Source organism: Rhincodon typus, chromosome 2 (genome assembly GCF_021869965.1).
Source record: "Rhincodon typus isolate 14 chromosome 2, sRhiTyp1.1, whole genome shotgun sequence".
Taxonomy (NCBI): domain Eukaryota; kingdom Metazoa; phylum Chordata; class Chondrichthyes; order Orectolobiformes; family Rhincodontidae; genus Rhincodon; species Rhincodon typus.
In genome coordinates this window covers 97,913,745-97,927,985 of record NC_063333.1, presented here as the reverse complement: position 1 = coordinate 97,927,985, position 14,241 = coordinate 97,913,745, and the positions used below count along the sequence as shown (strand labels likewise).

The following is a 14,241-nucleotide window of genomic DNA, read 5'->3' as shown; positions in this document are numbered from 1 at the left end:
GCATGGATGTAATTGATTTCAAGCTTTCATCTTACGGGTTTACTAAAAGCTTTTCAAAGAAATAACAGCTTTTCTATACACTTAGCTACCAGCAGTTCTCTCTTCTGGAGTTCTTTTCCAGAGTCACCTAAGACGTTTTCTCCAGTCTTCACTTTTTGGAGAACTAAACCAACAGCATCTTTTTAGGGGTTATTGATTTGTTCGCCGAGCTGGCAGGTTGGTTTGCAGACATTTCATCACCATACTAGGTAACATCATCAGTGAGCCTCCGATGAAGCGTTGTTGGTCTGTCCCACTTGTTATTTATGTAGGTAACTGATGAGGTTACTTAGTATGGTGACGAAACGTCTGCAAACCAACCTACCAGCTCGGCAAACAAATCAAACAATCTCATCCACAACCCGAGCTACAAGTCTTCTCAAAAACTTTAAGCATCTTTTTACGCTGCCTCACCTTTGATACTGGACACCCGATGCTTGGTAACAGCAGTTTTATTTTTCTCTTCTACTTTTCATTCTTAATCCATTGAACTGTTTATCACAAACTCTAATCCAAGAATATGGAACCGAATTTTAATAAATGCATTAAATCGGCAAACTTTAGACATCCCAGTGCCATACACGGAGCAATTTCTCAAATTAAATTAAAACTTCAATCCCCCTTAAAACAGTCAGAGATAGCAAGAACTGCAGATGCCAGAGTCAGAGGTAACACACCATGGAGCTGGAGGAACACAGCAGGCCAGGCAGTGTCAGAGGAGCAGGCAAGTTGATGTTTTGGGTTGGGACCCTTCTTCCAAACCCACAACAGTGGCCATCTAAAAGGAACAGGGCAGCAGGTACACAAGAACACCATCATCAGCAAGTTCATCTTTGGGCCACACACTATCCTGATTTGAAACTAGGTCATGGTTTCTTCACTGCCCCGAGTAAAAATGCTGGAAACTCTAATAGCACTGAGCGTACCTACCACTATGGACTGGAGAGGAACAAGATGACAGCTTACCATCCCCACTACCTTCTCAAGGGCGTTTCTAGATTGGCAATAATTGTTTGGCTAGCCAGTGATACCCAAATTCCATCACAATAAAAAAGAAAAAAATCTGCCTGCAAGCTTTCATCTTAGTTGGGATCGCAAGATGGTCATCGAGATTACCATAAATTCATATCATCATACACAATGACACAATTTGAGATTTAGAAGGAATTCACAAACCTACCAGGGTTTCAAGATGATTGAAATAAAGAAATTTGGTAACACTTACACAATTTACCTTTTTTTTATCCTTTATGGTTTCGTCCATTCTTCCAGTTGGAAATCTAGATGAGAAGTACACAAAATTAAATTTAATTGCAGGTATCATAGCTAAGTGAATAGCAAAGCTCTTTTCTCTAAGGTAGAGTCTTCAAAACTAGGGGGCATATTTTTAATGTGAGAGGAGACAGATTTAAAAGGGACATAGGGGCAACTTTTCAAAGAGGGTGGTTCGTGTGTGGAATGAACTGCCAGAGGAAGTGGTGCATGCAGGTACAGTTACAACATTTTAAAAAACATTTGGATAGGTACGTGGATAGGAAAGGTTTAGAGGGAAATGGGCCAAATGCAGGCAAATGGGACTAGTTTAGTTTAGTTTGGGAAACTTGGTCAGCATTGTCAAGTTGGACCGAAAGGTCTGTTCTGTGCTGTTTGATTTTATGACTATGTAACACTGCTTAAAATTAAAAAAAAGGAACCTAACATTTCAATATTCATCTATACTACATTAAAGCTGTTTTTCCACTACAGGAGGGTTCTTGCGCAAATTCTTGAAAATCATGACTTTAAGTCAGAAGACTAAGTGAAGTATCGATTCTCATAGGATTCAACACTGAAACTGGAGACAGGCTCCATAGGGCCTTCCTTAGCAAATAAAAAATAATTTAAAATTTATATCTATACCCTCTACATTAGCACCTGTGCTTCAACTGGTTTAATTCCCACACTGGCATAGGAGGGATGGAGAGGCGCAACATAAGGAGGTTGCTGAACAGACTAGTCTGGCACCCTCTGGGCATAGGTTTCTATTTTTGGGTGGGGGCGTGAATGCATGGACAAAGCTGGCAAGCCAACAGCCAGGGGTGGGGTGGGAGAACTGTTGCTGAAATCAACAGTAGCCAGTGCCATGCAGACCGAGTGCCAGTTCCATCACATCCAGCAGGGTCCTCTGGGCAGTAGAGGCTTGCAAAATCCTCTGCGGTGGGCATAGGTTGCTCCTGAGCAGTGGTCTGAAGCTTGGTATAGGTCTTAGATAGCAGTGTGGGGAGATGCCACAATTTAAATGGCTGGAAGCAACTTCATTGAGCTAAATTGGTCAGGTAACATACTGCAGTCAACAATATTCAAAAAACTGGCAACGCTCAATGAGATTTGCACCCCTAATAGCTTTGTGATGTTAAAAATGATACAACAGTATTTTGAACACAGACTCCCTGCACTGTTGGTCATCTCACTGAAATACCATGCTTTTACACTAGCTCAGCCTAACAATTCAAAAGTAAAACCTGTAATGGATTAGATCATAAACACTAATAGATTTAAAAGATTCCTCAGTTAATTAGAATTGACCATGTCACAACCATCTGGTTAAATACAAACACGTCAGCAAGTGAACCAGAATGATGCTACTTTTCAGAATGCAAGATGTCCCCTCTCCCAAAGCCAATTGTGATTTTGCTTGGTAAATAGGTACGTGTGGTCGTGATACTTTGCCCCACTTTTCTTAGCTTTGGTCACAATAACGGATTGACTCAAGGAGGATGCCCTTAGCTAAAATGTTATAGCCCATAAACAACTGATTGTTTTACTCCATGGTTGTAGCTTTCCTAATTGTGTATCTTTGTCCCATTTGACTTTCCACAATACTTACAGCATAGGAAGGGGCCACTCAGCCTAACTGACCCATGATGATATTTACAATTCAAACAAACAAAACAACCATTCTCCTATCGCTCCTTACATAACGCCAATATCTATTCCCATCTCACTTGCTTCTCTTGGGTGTGTTTGACTACGCCCAAAATGCATTAATGCTAGTTGCCTCAACAACTGCTGATGGTAGTGAGTTCTACATTGTAACCACTCTGGGTAAACAACGTTCTCCTGAATTCCCCATTAGATTTATTAACGGCTATCCTATACTTAGAGCCCATATTTATTATTATACCCAACAGGAAGTGTTTTATCCGTTTACCCTTTCAAATCCTTTCACAATCTAAGATTATAATGCCACTCTTAATGATTTTCTGTTTCCCCTCAGGAACATAACTGGGGCCTGTTCAAGGTCTCCTGGCCAGTGTTACCTCTCAGTTTTGTTAACACTAACGAATCTTCTTTGTGTCTTCTCCTGTGTGTCTATATCCCAATAGGTAGTATATCAATGTTCTATTTGTCTATGGATTTGAATAATCATCTGGCATTTATTAGAGCTCAGTTTTATTGAATATCACTTCTACTGGGTTATTTCTCGAGAATATGAATCCCCTTGTTCAAACAGGAAATTTACAACTAGTAAATCAGAAATCAGAACCATTAGAACTGTCCATATCTGTTAAATCATTTCTTTTGCGTTTTAATGATCTTATCTGGAACTGTGGTAAACAGCGCAAGTAGTGTCTCGCTATGGATTCTGCTGATAAAGGAGACAAGGAAGCATTCTCTCTCTGGAACTGCATTTCAGGATATTCTGGTTCTGACCAAGTCAATACATAACCTTGATGGCTCATCAATAGCATTTCTCAACATCAAGATATCACATGTAAATTTTCCAAAAATTTCATTATACATTAAAGGATTTATCATTTTAGAGGATTGCTTGTTGCAGTAATTATTGTCACAGCCCTATAATTAAACCACACTCCCCTAGGTTATAATGACAGGCTACCTCCTCTGGATTGGGTTCAGAGACTCTGCACCCCATCCAACTCCCATTTCTCTGAGACACCGGGGTAGATTGATCAGAAGCTCCAAGACACCAGCTTGGCAAAAGGTTTTACCCAAAATTGGCTGCCATCTCATAGAACATAACAGCGCAGCACAGGCCCTTGACGCTGCGCCGACCTGTGAAACCAATCCGAAGCCCATCTAACCTACACTATTCCGTTATCATCCATATGTTTATCCATTGACCATTTAAATGCTCTTGAAGTTGGCAAGTCTACTACTGTTGCAGGCAGGGCATTCCACACCTTTACTACTCTCTGAGTAAAGAACCTACCTCTGACATCTGTCCTATATCCATCACCCCTCAATTTAAAGCTATGTCCCCTCGTGCTAGCCATCACCATCCGAGGAAAAAGGCTCTCACTGTCCACCCTATCTAATCCTCTGATAATCTTATATGTCTCTATTAAGTCACCTCTTAACCTTCTTCTCTCTAACGAAAACAGCCTCAAGTCTCTCAGCCTTTCCTCATGACCTTCCCTCCAGACCAGGCAACATCCTGGCAAATCTCCTCTGCATCCTTTCCAATGCTTCCACATCCTTCCTATAATGCAGCGACCAGAACTGTACGCAATACTCCAAGTGCGGCTGCACCAGTTTTGTACAGCTGCAACATGACCTCATGGCTCCGAAACTCAATCCCTCTACCAACAAAACCTAACACACCATACGCCTTCTTAACAACCCTATCAACCTGGGTGGCAACTTTCAGTGATCGATGCACAGGGACACCGAGATCTCTCTGCTCATCCACACTACCAAGAATCTTACCATTAGCCCAGTACTCTGTATTCCTGTTTCTCCTTCCAAAGTGAATCACCTCACACTTTTCCACATTAAACTCCATTTGCCACCTCTCAGCCCAGCTCTGCAGCTTATCTATGTCCCTCTGTAACCTGCAACATCCTTCCGCACTGTCCACAACTCCACCGACTTTAGTGTCATCCGCAAATTTACTAACCCATCCTTCTACGCCCTCATCCAGGTCATTTATAAAAATGACAAACAGCAGTGGCCCCAAAACAGATCCTTGCGGTACACCACTAGTAACTGAACTCCAGGATGAACATTTCCCATCAACCACCACCCTCTGTCTTCTTACAGTTAGCCAATTTCTGATCCAAACTGCTAAATCATCCTCAATCCCATGCCTCAGTATTTTCTGCAATAGCCTACCGTGGAGAACCTTAAAATGCTTTACTGAAATCCATATACACCACATCAACCGCTTTACCCTCATCCACCGGTTTGGTCACCTTCTCAAAGAACTCAATAAGGTTTGTGAGGTACGACCTACCCTTCACAAAACCGTGTTGAGTATCCCTAATCAAATTATTCCTTTCTCGATGCTTATAAATCCTATCTCTTTATAATCCTTTCCAACACTTTACCCACAACCGAAGTAAGGCTCACTGGTCTATAATTACCAGGGTTGTCTCTACTCCCCTTCTTGAACAAGGGGACAACATTTGCTAGTCTCCAGTCTTCTGGCACTATCCCTGAAGACAATGACGACAAAGATCAAAGCCAAAGGCTCTGCAATCTTCTCCCTAACTTCCCAGAGAATCCTAGTAGAAGACTAAAACATTATTTTCATCAACACAGAAGAATAAGGGGCTGGATTAATGAATATTCATCTTCATTATTTGGAAATAATTCAACTTCCAAATATAAATGAAAAGAAAATAAATTAAGTGGTGTTAACCACAAAACATGGTTCAGTTTCCTCTCGATTTTCTTTATTATCCTGTGGGTCGTAGACACACTCAGTACTGTGACACTGAGCCATGACCAGCTTGATCCTTAATTCACAGAATATTAGTTGATTAAGGGCACTACAATTGGAATGCAAGTAAAAATAGCTGGGAAATGATGAACACAAAGTAAAACGGTTAGCTCAGTTGGCTGGATGGCTGATTAGTGATGCAGGTGACGCCAACAGCATGGATTTGATTCCTGCATTGGCTGAGATTACCATGAAGGACTCTCCTTCTCAATCTCTCCTCTTGCTTGAGGTGTTGTGACCCTTAGGTTAAACCACTACTGGTTGTCTCTCTTTAATGACTATGGTAACTTTATCCTTTATATCAAGTCAATTCATAACAGCAATATCAAATAAAAATCTGATACTTAGCCACATAGCAAGCCACTAGGAGAGGTGACAAATGAAGAAGTTGGGTCAAAGGGATAAATTTAGCATGTTAAGGGAGAAGAGCAATAGGGAAGTGGAGAGGTGTGGGAGGGAATTGCAGAGTGTAAAGTCAAATTGTAAGAGGTCATAAAAGGATGAGATCAGACACTCAGAAGGCTTGTAGCAGTGGACAGAGTAACAGACAAGAAAGCAAAAGCTTTAAAAAAAGAGGACGGGAATGTTAAATTTAAGGCAGTACCAGACTGGAAATCAATGTAGATCAGTGAGCACTGCAATGATGAGTGATTAGAACTTGGAGAGTTTGGATGGGGCAGTAGAGTTCTGGATGTGCTCAAATTTATGCTGGGTGGAAGTTACAGAAGATACAGAACAAAGACAGGAATGAAAATTTCAGCAGATGAGCTGAGGTGGAGGAGGAATCAGGCAACATTACAGAGGCAGAAGTAGGCAATCATGGCAATGAAGGGGTTGTTTGGTTATAAGCTCATCTTTGTCTTAACTGTGCCAATTTATAATTATATTTTTAAATTAATCAAAGAAATATTGTAAACAAATGGTGTTTAATATTTCTCTTGAATGTTGGAGTCCATCAACAACAGAATTTTGAGTGTTTACTGCATAGCATGAGATTTCATTTAAAAGTGATTACAGCATTACTTAACTTTCAAAATTCTAGCAGATGGAAACAAAGGGGAAGAATTGCGAGAAACATAGATGTCACAATGCCTATTGAACTAGCATCAGCAATTCCTGGTACCAAACACGTGTTGTTTTTGAAAATAAATATTTGTTCTTAGCAAAAACGATAAACTAACCCTCTCATGAAGCTGGGCAAGGGGACAATGATCATCTAACGCATTGAATAGCTGTCCCACGGCCATTAGCCAAAAGGGTTCAGACAATTGACTGACACAGTACAAGGTACCTACTCCTAGAAACATGATTTAACAAGAAGTGCTAGACTCAGGACAGGAAGCAACCAGTGAAGCTCACAGGGATTAAGCTAATTCTGCACTGGAATAATCATGTTGAGGCCAAGGAAATTAGGGAAGCCTAACTGACAGTTGGGCAGAGGGGAGTTCTTCTTGAGTCATGCAGAACTTGTAAGCAACAGTTCTTATCCGGCAGTCCCCAGACAGCACTCTTCATTAGTCAAATGGAAAATGGATCAGAAAAGTGGAGGAAGATCCTGGGAAGAGTTCCCTAGCAACTCAGCTAGAATGCAGGATGCTATCCCCATCACTTCAATGAAATCAACACATTGTACCCTGACAGCAAGTTTGTCCTGTGGTATCAGTGAACCATCCTCAATTGTCATGGTTGTATACTTTCTTTACATAAGTAAAGAATGGATTACATCTAAACTGCTGCTTCTTAACAAACTCAATAAACTATCAGAAAATTGCCTATAAATCATCAACTGTCTATATTAGGTAACTGCCACAACTCCAAAAGATCAACATTTCAATCTGGATTTCCAGTGTCATGGAATCATAGGAACAGTTAGTTCTCAGCCTTACAGCAACCATTTATAGCATTTTTATGATGTTAAATTACTGACTTTTAATTTCTAACCAGAACAAATGGTATCCACAGGGCATCTCCAGTCCTACTGAAATACAGATAAATTCTTTAAAATTATATCATTTCCCCAAGTGTTAAGTTTACTGCATGTTGGTCTATGCTTTCATTCTATTCTTCCACACTATGAAACTAGTTCCAAAAAAAGCATGCCGTTATTTAGAGCAGGCTTCAAATTAAAATATCTTTTCATAACGTACAGTGATATACTTCTGTTTACATTAGGCACTATCCCTTGGCTGTCAAAGTTCACCATTAGCTGCAGGTCTTGTAGATTTTGCCAGGATGGTGCAATGATACTTTTAAAAGCAAAAACAAATTTAGGAGCAAGTTGTATTCTTGGAATGCGTACGATTCCAACAGTCCATAATCAACTGTCAAAATAACAGCCCTGACTGTTACTTATATGGACTTGGAAAGCCACTTGGTGTGACAACAGTTGTGCATTTAAATACAAAATGCAAAAAATTGCTGCCTCAGTTTCATTACTCCACCATAAACAAGGCAAAAAAAAAAGTGGTATAGCCAAGGTTTTTTCCCCAGGGTAGGGGAATCCAAAACTAGAGGGTACAGGTTTAAGGTGAGAGAAGAAAGATTTAAAAAGGGACCCAAGGGGCAAACATTTCACGCAGAGGGTGGCGAGTGTATGGAATGAGCTGCTCGAGGAAGTGGAGGAGGCTGGTACAATTACAACATTTAAAAAGCATCTGGATTGGTACATGAATAGAAGGGGTTTAGAGGGATATGGACCAAATACTGGCAAATGGGACTGGATTAATTTAGGATATCTGGTCAGCATGGAACAGAGTTGGAACAAAGGGCCCGTTTCTGTATTTTCTATCTGCCTCAAACTTGAAATACATGGTGTGCTAAGAAATTGCTGACTTTGCCTGGCAGATACAAACCAAACACATCACAGCTCAGCCAGAGAGATAGTAAGAACTGCCGCTGCTGGAGTCAGAGATAACAGTGTGAAGCTGGAGGAGCACAGCAGGCCAGGCAGCAGAGGAGCAGGAAAGCCAACATTTCGGGTCGGGACCCTTCTTCAGAAATTCTGAAGGAGGTCTCGACCCGAAACATCAACTTTCCTGCTCCTCTGATGCTGCGTGGTCTACTGTGCTCCTCCAGCTCCACACAGCACAACCGGATAAATTGTGTCATTTAAAATGCATTTCCACAGAGATTGACATGAGAAGTTTCACTTACTGTCAAACAACTTCTCTGGTACTGATTATTGGAGTGGAGGCTCATTGTTTCAGGTTATGAATTGTTAGAAATTGAAAAAACAATTTCCTTGGTCTCTTATGACCCAGTACTTCTTTCCTTCTGTAACCAATTTCATCCACTCTAATTTAATACCATCTCTAATCCTAACACTGATAATTTCACGTTCTTTCAATTACTTTGGTTATGGAAATACATAGTTGCTTGCTGTATTCACTCAGATGGTCAATGTCACAGTAAGAGCCAGACAATCATTTTAAACACCTCAAAAGTATAAGGGCATGTCCAGAAATGGACACCATTCCACCACAAACCATGGCCCAGTGGTACAGGATGTTGGTACAAGTGATAAAAACATTGAAATGCTCAAATAAATGGCAAAGAGTATAGCAGCAGATTAAACATAGTTCACACTTGCTGAAATAAACATATCCAGTTCAGATAACAAAAATAAAATGAAACCTTTGAAAGAGCATTTACACTTTTCTTTTAGAAAAGTGCCATTGACTCCAAATACATTTAGAGGTATTCATACCGTGATGAACTGTGTTACACTAAGGATGGCAACAAATGCTGGCCTGCCAGCAACGCTTATATCCCACAAATGAATAAAAAAGAAGTTCAAATATTTGACATCAGGTTAAGGCACCTGGTTAATATAAACACAGCGCTGCTCATGTGTATTTGTATGGCAGCACCAACCAAACTCTTAGAGCTCAATGTGTGAGAGTTGAGAGTATACTTTTAAAAATAAGTTATTATTAAGCCTTTGAAACACTAAGTAATCAGACAAGGCAAGTTGGAAAAGAAACATGCACTGTTCAATTGTGAGAGAAATATAACCCAAATGACCTTCTTAATCATATAACGTATGGCATCAGCAGAATACTGTTCACAAATAACAGCAAACAACTCCATGCACCATATAAATGTATAATTTTACAATGGTGCTTCAAAACACCTAGGTCATAAAAACTCAGAAGGAAATGTAGAAGCAGTGTTTTGAAGTATATACAATCGGCATTAAAAATGAAACCTTAAGTAAGGATGGATCTTGAGTCAAAAGAATACATGCAGATGGATTGCATAAAAGATATGATATAAAAAAAATGACAACTGAGAGCAGCAGTTTCACTAAAGGTAAAATTTTAGTCAAGACAATAGTCAGAACCAGATTAGCAAGTAAAAGAAAATTGTACAGACAGCAACAAACGTAACTGGAAGACTTATACTGTTCAAAAGCTGTGATGTCTTTCTGTATATAAAAGTAAATATCTTTAAACTGGTCATGAGTTGATTGTAGTACTGTGCCACAGTTCATATACAAGATGCCAAATATGCTACTGAACTACTTGCCAAACCAAGCAAGTACAGAATATGATCAATAACTAGAAAGTCTTTAATTTAAAATTCTGAAACAAGGGGAGCCAGTTTCTAGAAGGGAGTATGTCATCAGTTAAAGCTTATCAAAAGAATTGATGCTATCCTGTACGATAGAAGTTAAAAAGTGAGAGATGCAAATCACACCACTTAAAGACTTGAGATGTACTGAAGCAAAACAATGTACAGTTTATGGATAAAGACACATGTTCTATCTTACATCCACCAAGGAAATGATTCAGTCATGCTTCATGATAAATTTGTGAAGAGCTAGACAAAAATAAGAGAATGTAATTTTAAAAAGATTTTTAAAAAAATCAAACTAGAAGAAGAACAGCAGTATGGCAACAGCAGTCAGACAAATAATAAAATGAGTGAGAATGTCTGAATTTTAAAGGTTCAAATAATGTGACAAGAAAAACATTATCTAAGGTGGACTACATGGAAGCAGCAGCTCCGAAAACCCCAAGAATGTTTAAGATCCTACTAATTGCGATTTGAGAGGACTGGCAAGTACAATTGGATCAAGCCTCAAAGTTTGGTACATTAAATAGTCCTTTTCGCAAATAAGAGCAGTCTGTCGGTTCATCCCTATTGCAGAAGTGTTTGATCATAACATGCACCAATATTTATTGGGCTGGGAGGAGGAAGATAACACTGAATGCTTGATTTGAAGGGAACTATGCATAAATTAGGATCCTTGTCCAAATGCTAGCTGGAAACATGTTAGAATTCCTACTGAGCTGGCAACACTCCCGGGTTTTCTGCTCCTCAGATTAGAAATTCTGGTGGAGTGAATGCAAGGAGGCAGACAGTGGGGGAACACAAAGAGCCAGACAGGGGTGGAAGAGACAGAGTTTGTAGGGGGCGGGGGGAAGCAAATGGGGAGAGACAGGTGGGAAGGAGAAGCGGAGAGGCAGAGTGGCCGAGAGGCAGCCTCTCCTGGCTCACAGATAGTGAGAGAGGAGCATCACTTCTTCCAGCCAGGAGTTGCAAAGTTTTCCTAGCTTGAACCGAAAAAAAAAACCCAGATAAAATCGAAGCCATTTCAGTTCTGTAAAGGAGTAACATGCCTCCTGAAAGCTGTCTGTTGCTTACCTGCTGTCTAACAAACCTGGAAGGGAGCAGATTCCAGTTAGATAGCTCCAGGAATGAAGTTCTTTTTTTAAAACCTTAACATCTTAGCAATCTAACCCAACTTCCATTTTTAGAGGTTAACATTAAATGTTCAATCTTGTAAGCTATAACTGGGAATAGGATTAGTTCCATGACTAAAAATGGAACACAAACAAGTGCACTGTCAAAACAGCAGAGGTCAATTATACAGTTGTATTGGAAGAAGCATAAATATTGTTTTTAAAAACACAATCTCAGGATGGTATGCTAATACCAATTTGCAGGATCCTGATGGTGGACTCTAAGACAGCGATACCATTAAAAAAAAAAAGGGTGGGCTGGGGTTAGCTGTTCAGATGGTTGGACATTAAGGATGTTTTTAAATCAATCTGTTTGCATGTGTTAAACCACACTTCCATGGATGCAAACCTGATGGCCCTTTGGTTAGCTTTTATCCTACATGGTTGTCTATCATTATCTTCCATGCTTTTACTCATCAGCCTAATCTTAGATCATAGAGTTCCATGCCTGAGTTCTGAAGAGTCAATGGACTGGAAACGTTAACTCTCTCTCTCCACAGATGGTGCCAGATCTGCTGAACTTCTCCAGTAATTTCTGTTTTTGTTTCAGATTTCCAATATCTGCAGTACTTTGTTTTATTTAAGCCAAGAGAATGTTTAAATCCTGCTGTGCATAACAGTGCTTGGCGCTGAACCCACGGACAGTGACCAGGTCCATTCCTGATGTTGTGACAGAGATAAGATTACTGAAGTAGCTGCACCAGGCACAATGCCCTGAAGCTCCTTTGGTGCAATGGTTAGTTTCTGATGACTTTTAGTTTTTTTCCTTATGTTGCATGTATCAAATCTAGTAACCAGAAAACTCCCCCCAGCATCTGTGTAGTTAAGGCCCTTAGCAGATTTGTTTTTTTTTTTAAAAAAAATCAACCCATACAGCGCTTTTACTGCCTGCCTCTGGAGCAGGAGGAACGTAAACCTGGGACACTACCAGTGCCCCACAAGAATCCTTAAGGCCCTTAGTAGACTTGGTAAAATGTTGCCTCAGGTCAGTTGTTCTTACCTTTTGTCTGTTATTCAGCTCTTGATCAACATCTTAAAATGAGATAAGGAGCCTTATTTTTCTGACAGAATCCCAACTGATTACTGGTAGCTGGTTGTCAATGTTATGCTTACTTCTGTCACTTTGTAAATAGCCTCCTCACAACCATTTAAGAATGGAATACTTTGGTGTCCCTACCTCAGGCCCAAGGGGTCTTCGGATATAGCGGTGGCATCCCCATCTCTGAGCCAGGAGACATGGGTTCAAATCCCATTTGCTCCAGACGTTTCCTATACATACCTGAACAAATTGACTCATTTTTTTAAAAAACAGGCTTTTCTGGAACAATGGTAGTGTCCTTATATCCAAGCCAGAAGGTAGGCCCAGACCAGGTCAGGTTCAAGTCTTACATGTCCTGGATGTGTGATCATGACACGTCTGAACAGTTGATTAAAGTAACTACACCTGGACAATTTTCCACACTAAACAGATATATTGTGGAAATAGTTTGGTAGGAGGACAAGCCAGTTCAGATACACAAAATCTTTAGCCATCAGTAGCTTACAATCCAAATTGATCGGGGGCCCTCTGGTGGCACAGTAATAGAGTCCCTACCCCTGAGCTGGGAGACCTGGGTTCATCTTACCTGCTCCAGAGGTATATAATAACATCTCTGAACAGGTTGTGTAGAAAAAAATAGGTTAAATTAAAAAAAAATCAAATTGGTTAGATTGTGCTCTTGTAGTGGGGTGGTAGTGGTCCTACCTCTGAGACAGGAGGCCTGGATTCATGTCCCACCCACGTCAGACGGGTGTCAAAAACCAAATTGGTCAGATCATCCACTTGGCAACATCGGTGGAGGGCACATTTGCAGACATTCCATACTTGTTTCTTGCCTTGCATGGCCTGCTCTGCCTGGTTGAGACGGATGTGTTTACAGAGCCTGCTCTGCCCAACTTCCACAGTTTGCAACTGGATATTATAGGGCTGCAAATTGTTGTTTTAATTAGTTGGTGTTGGGATAATGCAGCTCAGTCTTCTAGCACACAGGAAGTCATATGTTGTAATTTCAGTAAATTGCTGCCTCATTCCTGTGCCTGCAAATCCTAGAATGCTATATTTCAATATGTGAAGAGTTTCCTAGCATTCTCCAGTACGATGCACAGAACAAAGTAAAATAGGTCACAGGGGAAGGGTGGGAATCAATTTAAGCCAGAACTCTGAATTTATTTGAATTTCTGCTACTTAATGTCTTCATGGCTCACGCAATCTTGAACAAATTACTTTTGGATGCTGCATAAACAAAGACAGATAGACAGAAAGAGTCTGGTTAAAATAACCCATCTATTAAGTCAGTGATCATACTACATCCACTCATTTAATTACACAAATAGAATATTTCAAGTTTCGCACATTTATCATCCTGTTTTAGTCCATGCTGCTGACTCAGGCATGAGAACCTTCTTAAAGTATCTTGAAGAAGAGATATAAAGCAGCAAACAAAATGCTTGTCAGAGCCTAGTGACTGATCCGAAATATTAATGCTCTCTCTCCACAGATGCTGACAGACTTGCTGAACATTTCCAGCTTTTATTGCAGATTTCCAACATCTGCATTATTTCGCCTTTGAAACTGACATTTGTATTGCAGTTCTGATAAAACCAAAAAGCCCAGATTTTGAGATAACAAGGTGCAGAGCTGGATGAACGCAGCAGGCCAAGCAGCATCAGAGGAGCAGGAAGGCTGACGTT

At 40.3% G+C, this 14,241-nt stretch overlaps 1 protein-coding gene across 12 annotated transcripts in view; it reads right to left on the bottom strand.

Annotated features, from left to right (window-relative positions):
- Positions 1–14,241, bottom strand: part of snx10b (sorting nexin 10b) — a 69,353-nt gene that overhangs the window by 29,004 nt on the left and 26,108 nt on the right. For 7 of the 12 annotated variants that reach the window (XM_048617803.1, XM_048617817.1, XM_048617847.1 and 4 more), the window contains one exon: positions 1,265–1,319. In XM_048617803.1, coding sequence (XP_048473760.1) covers positions 1,265–1,319 — 55 coding nt within the window. Of the gene's footprint in view, positions 1–1,264; positions 1,320–13,255; positions 13,577–14,241 lie in introns of those variants that run through there. The other 5 variants (XM_048617810.1, XM_048617832.1, XM_048617867.1 and 2 more) reach the window with 3 other exon arrangements.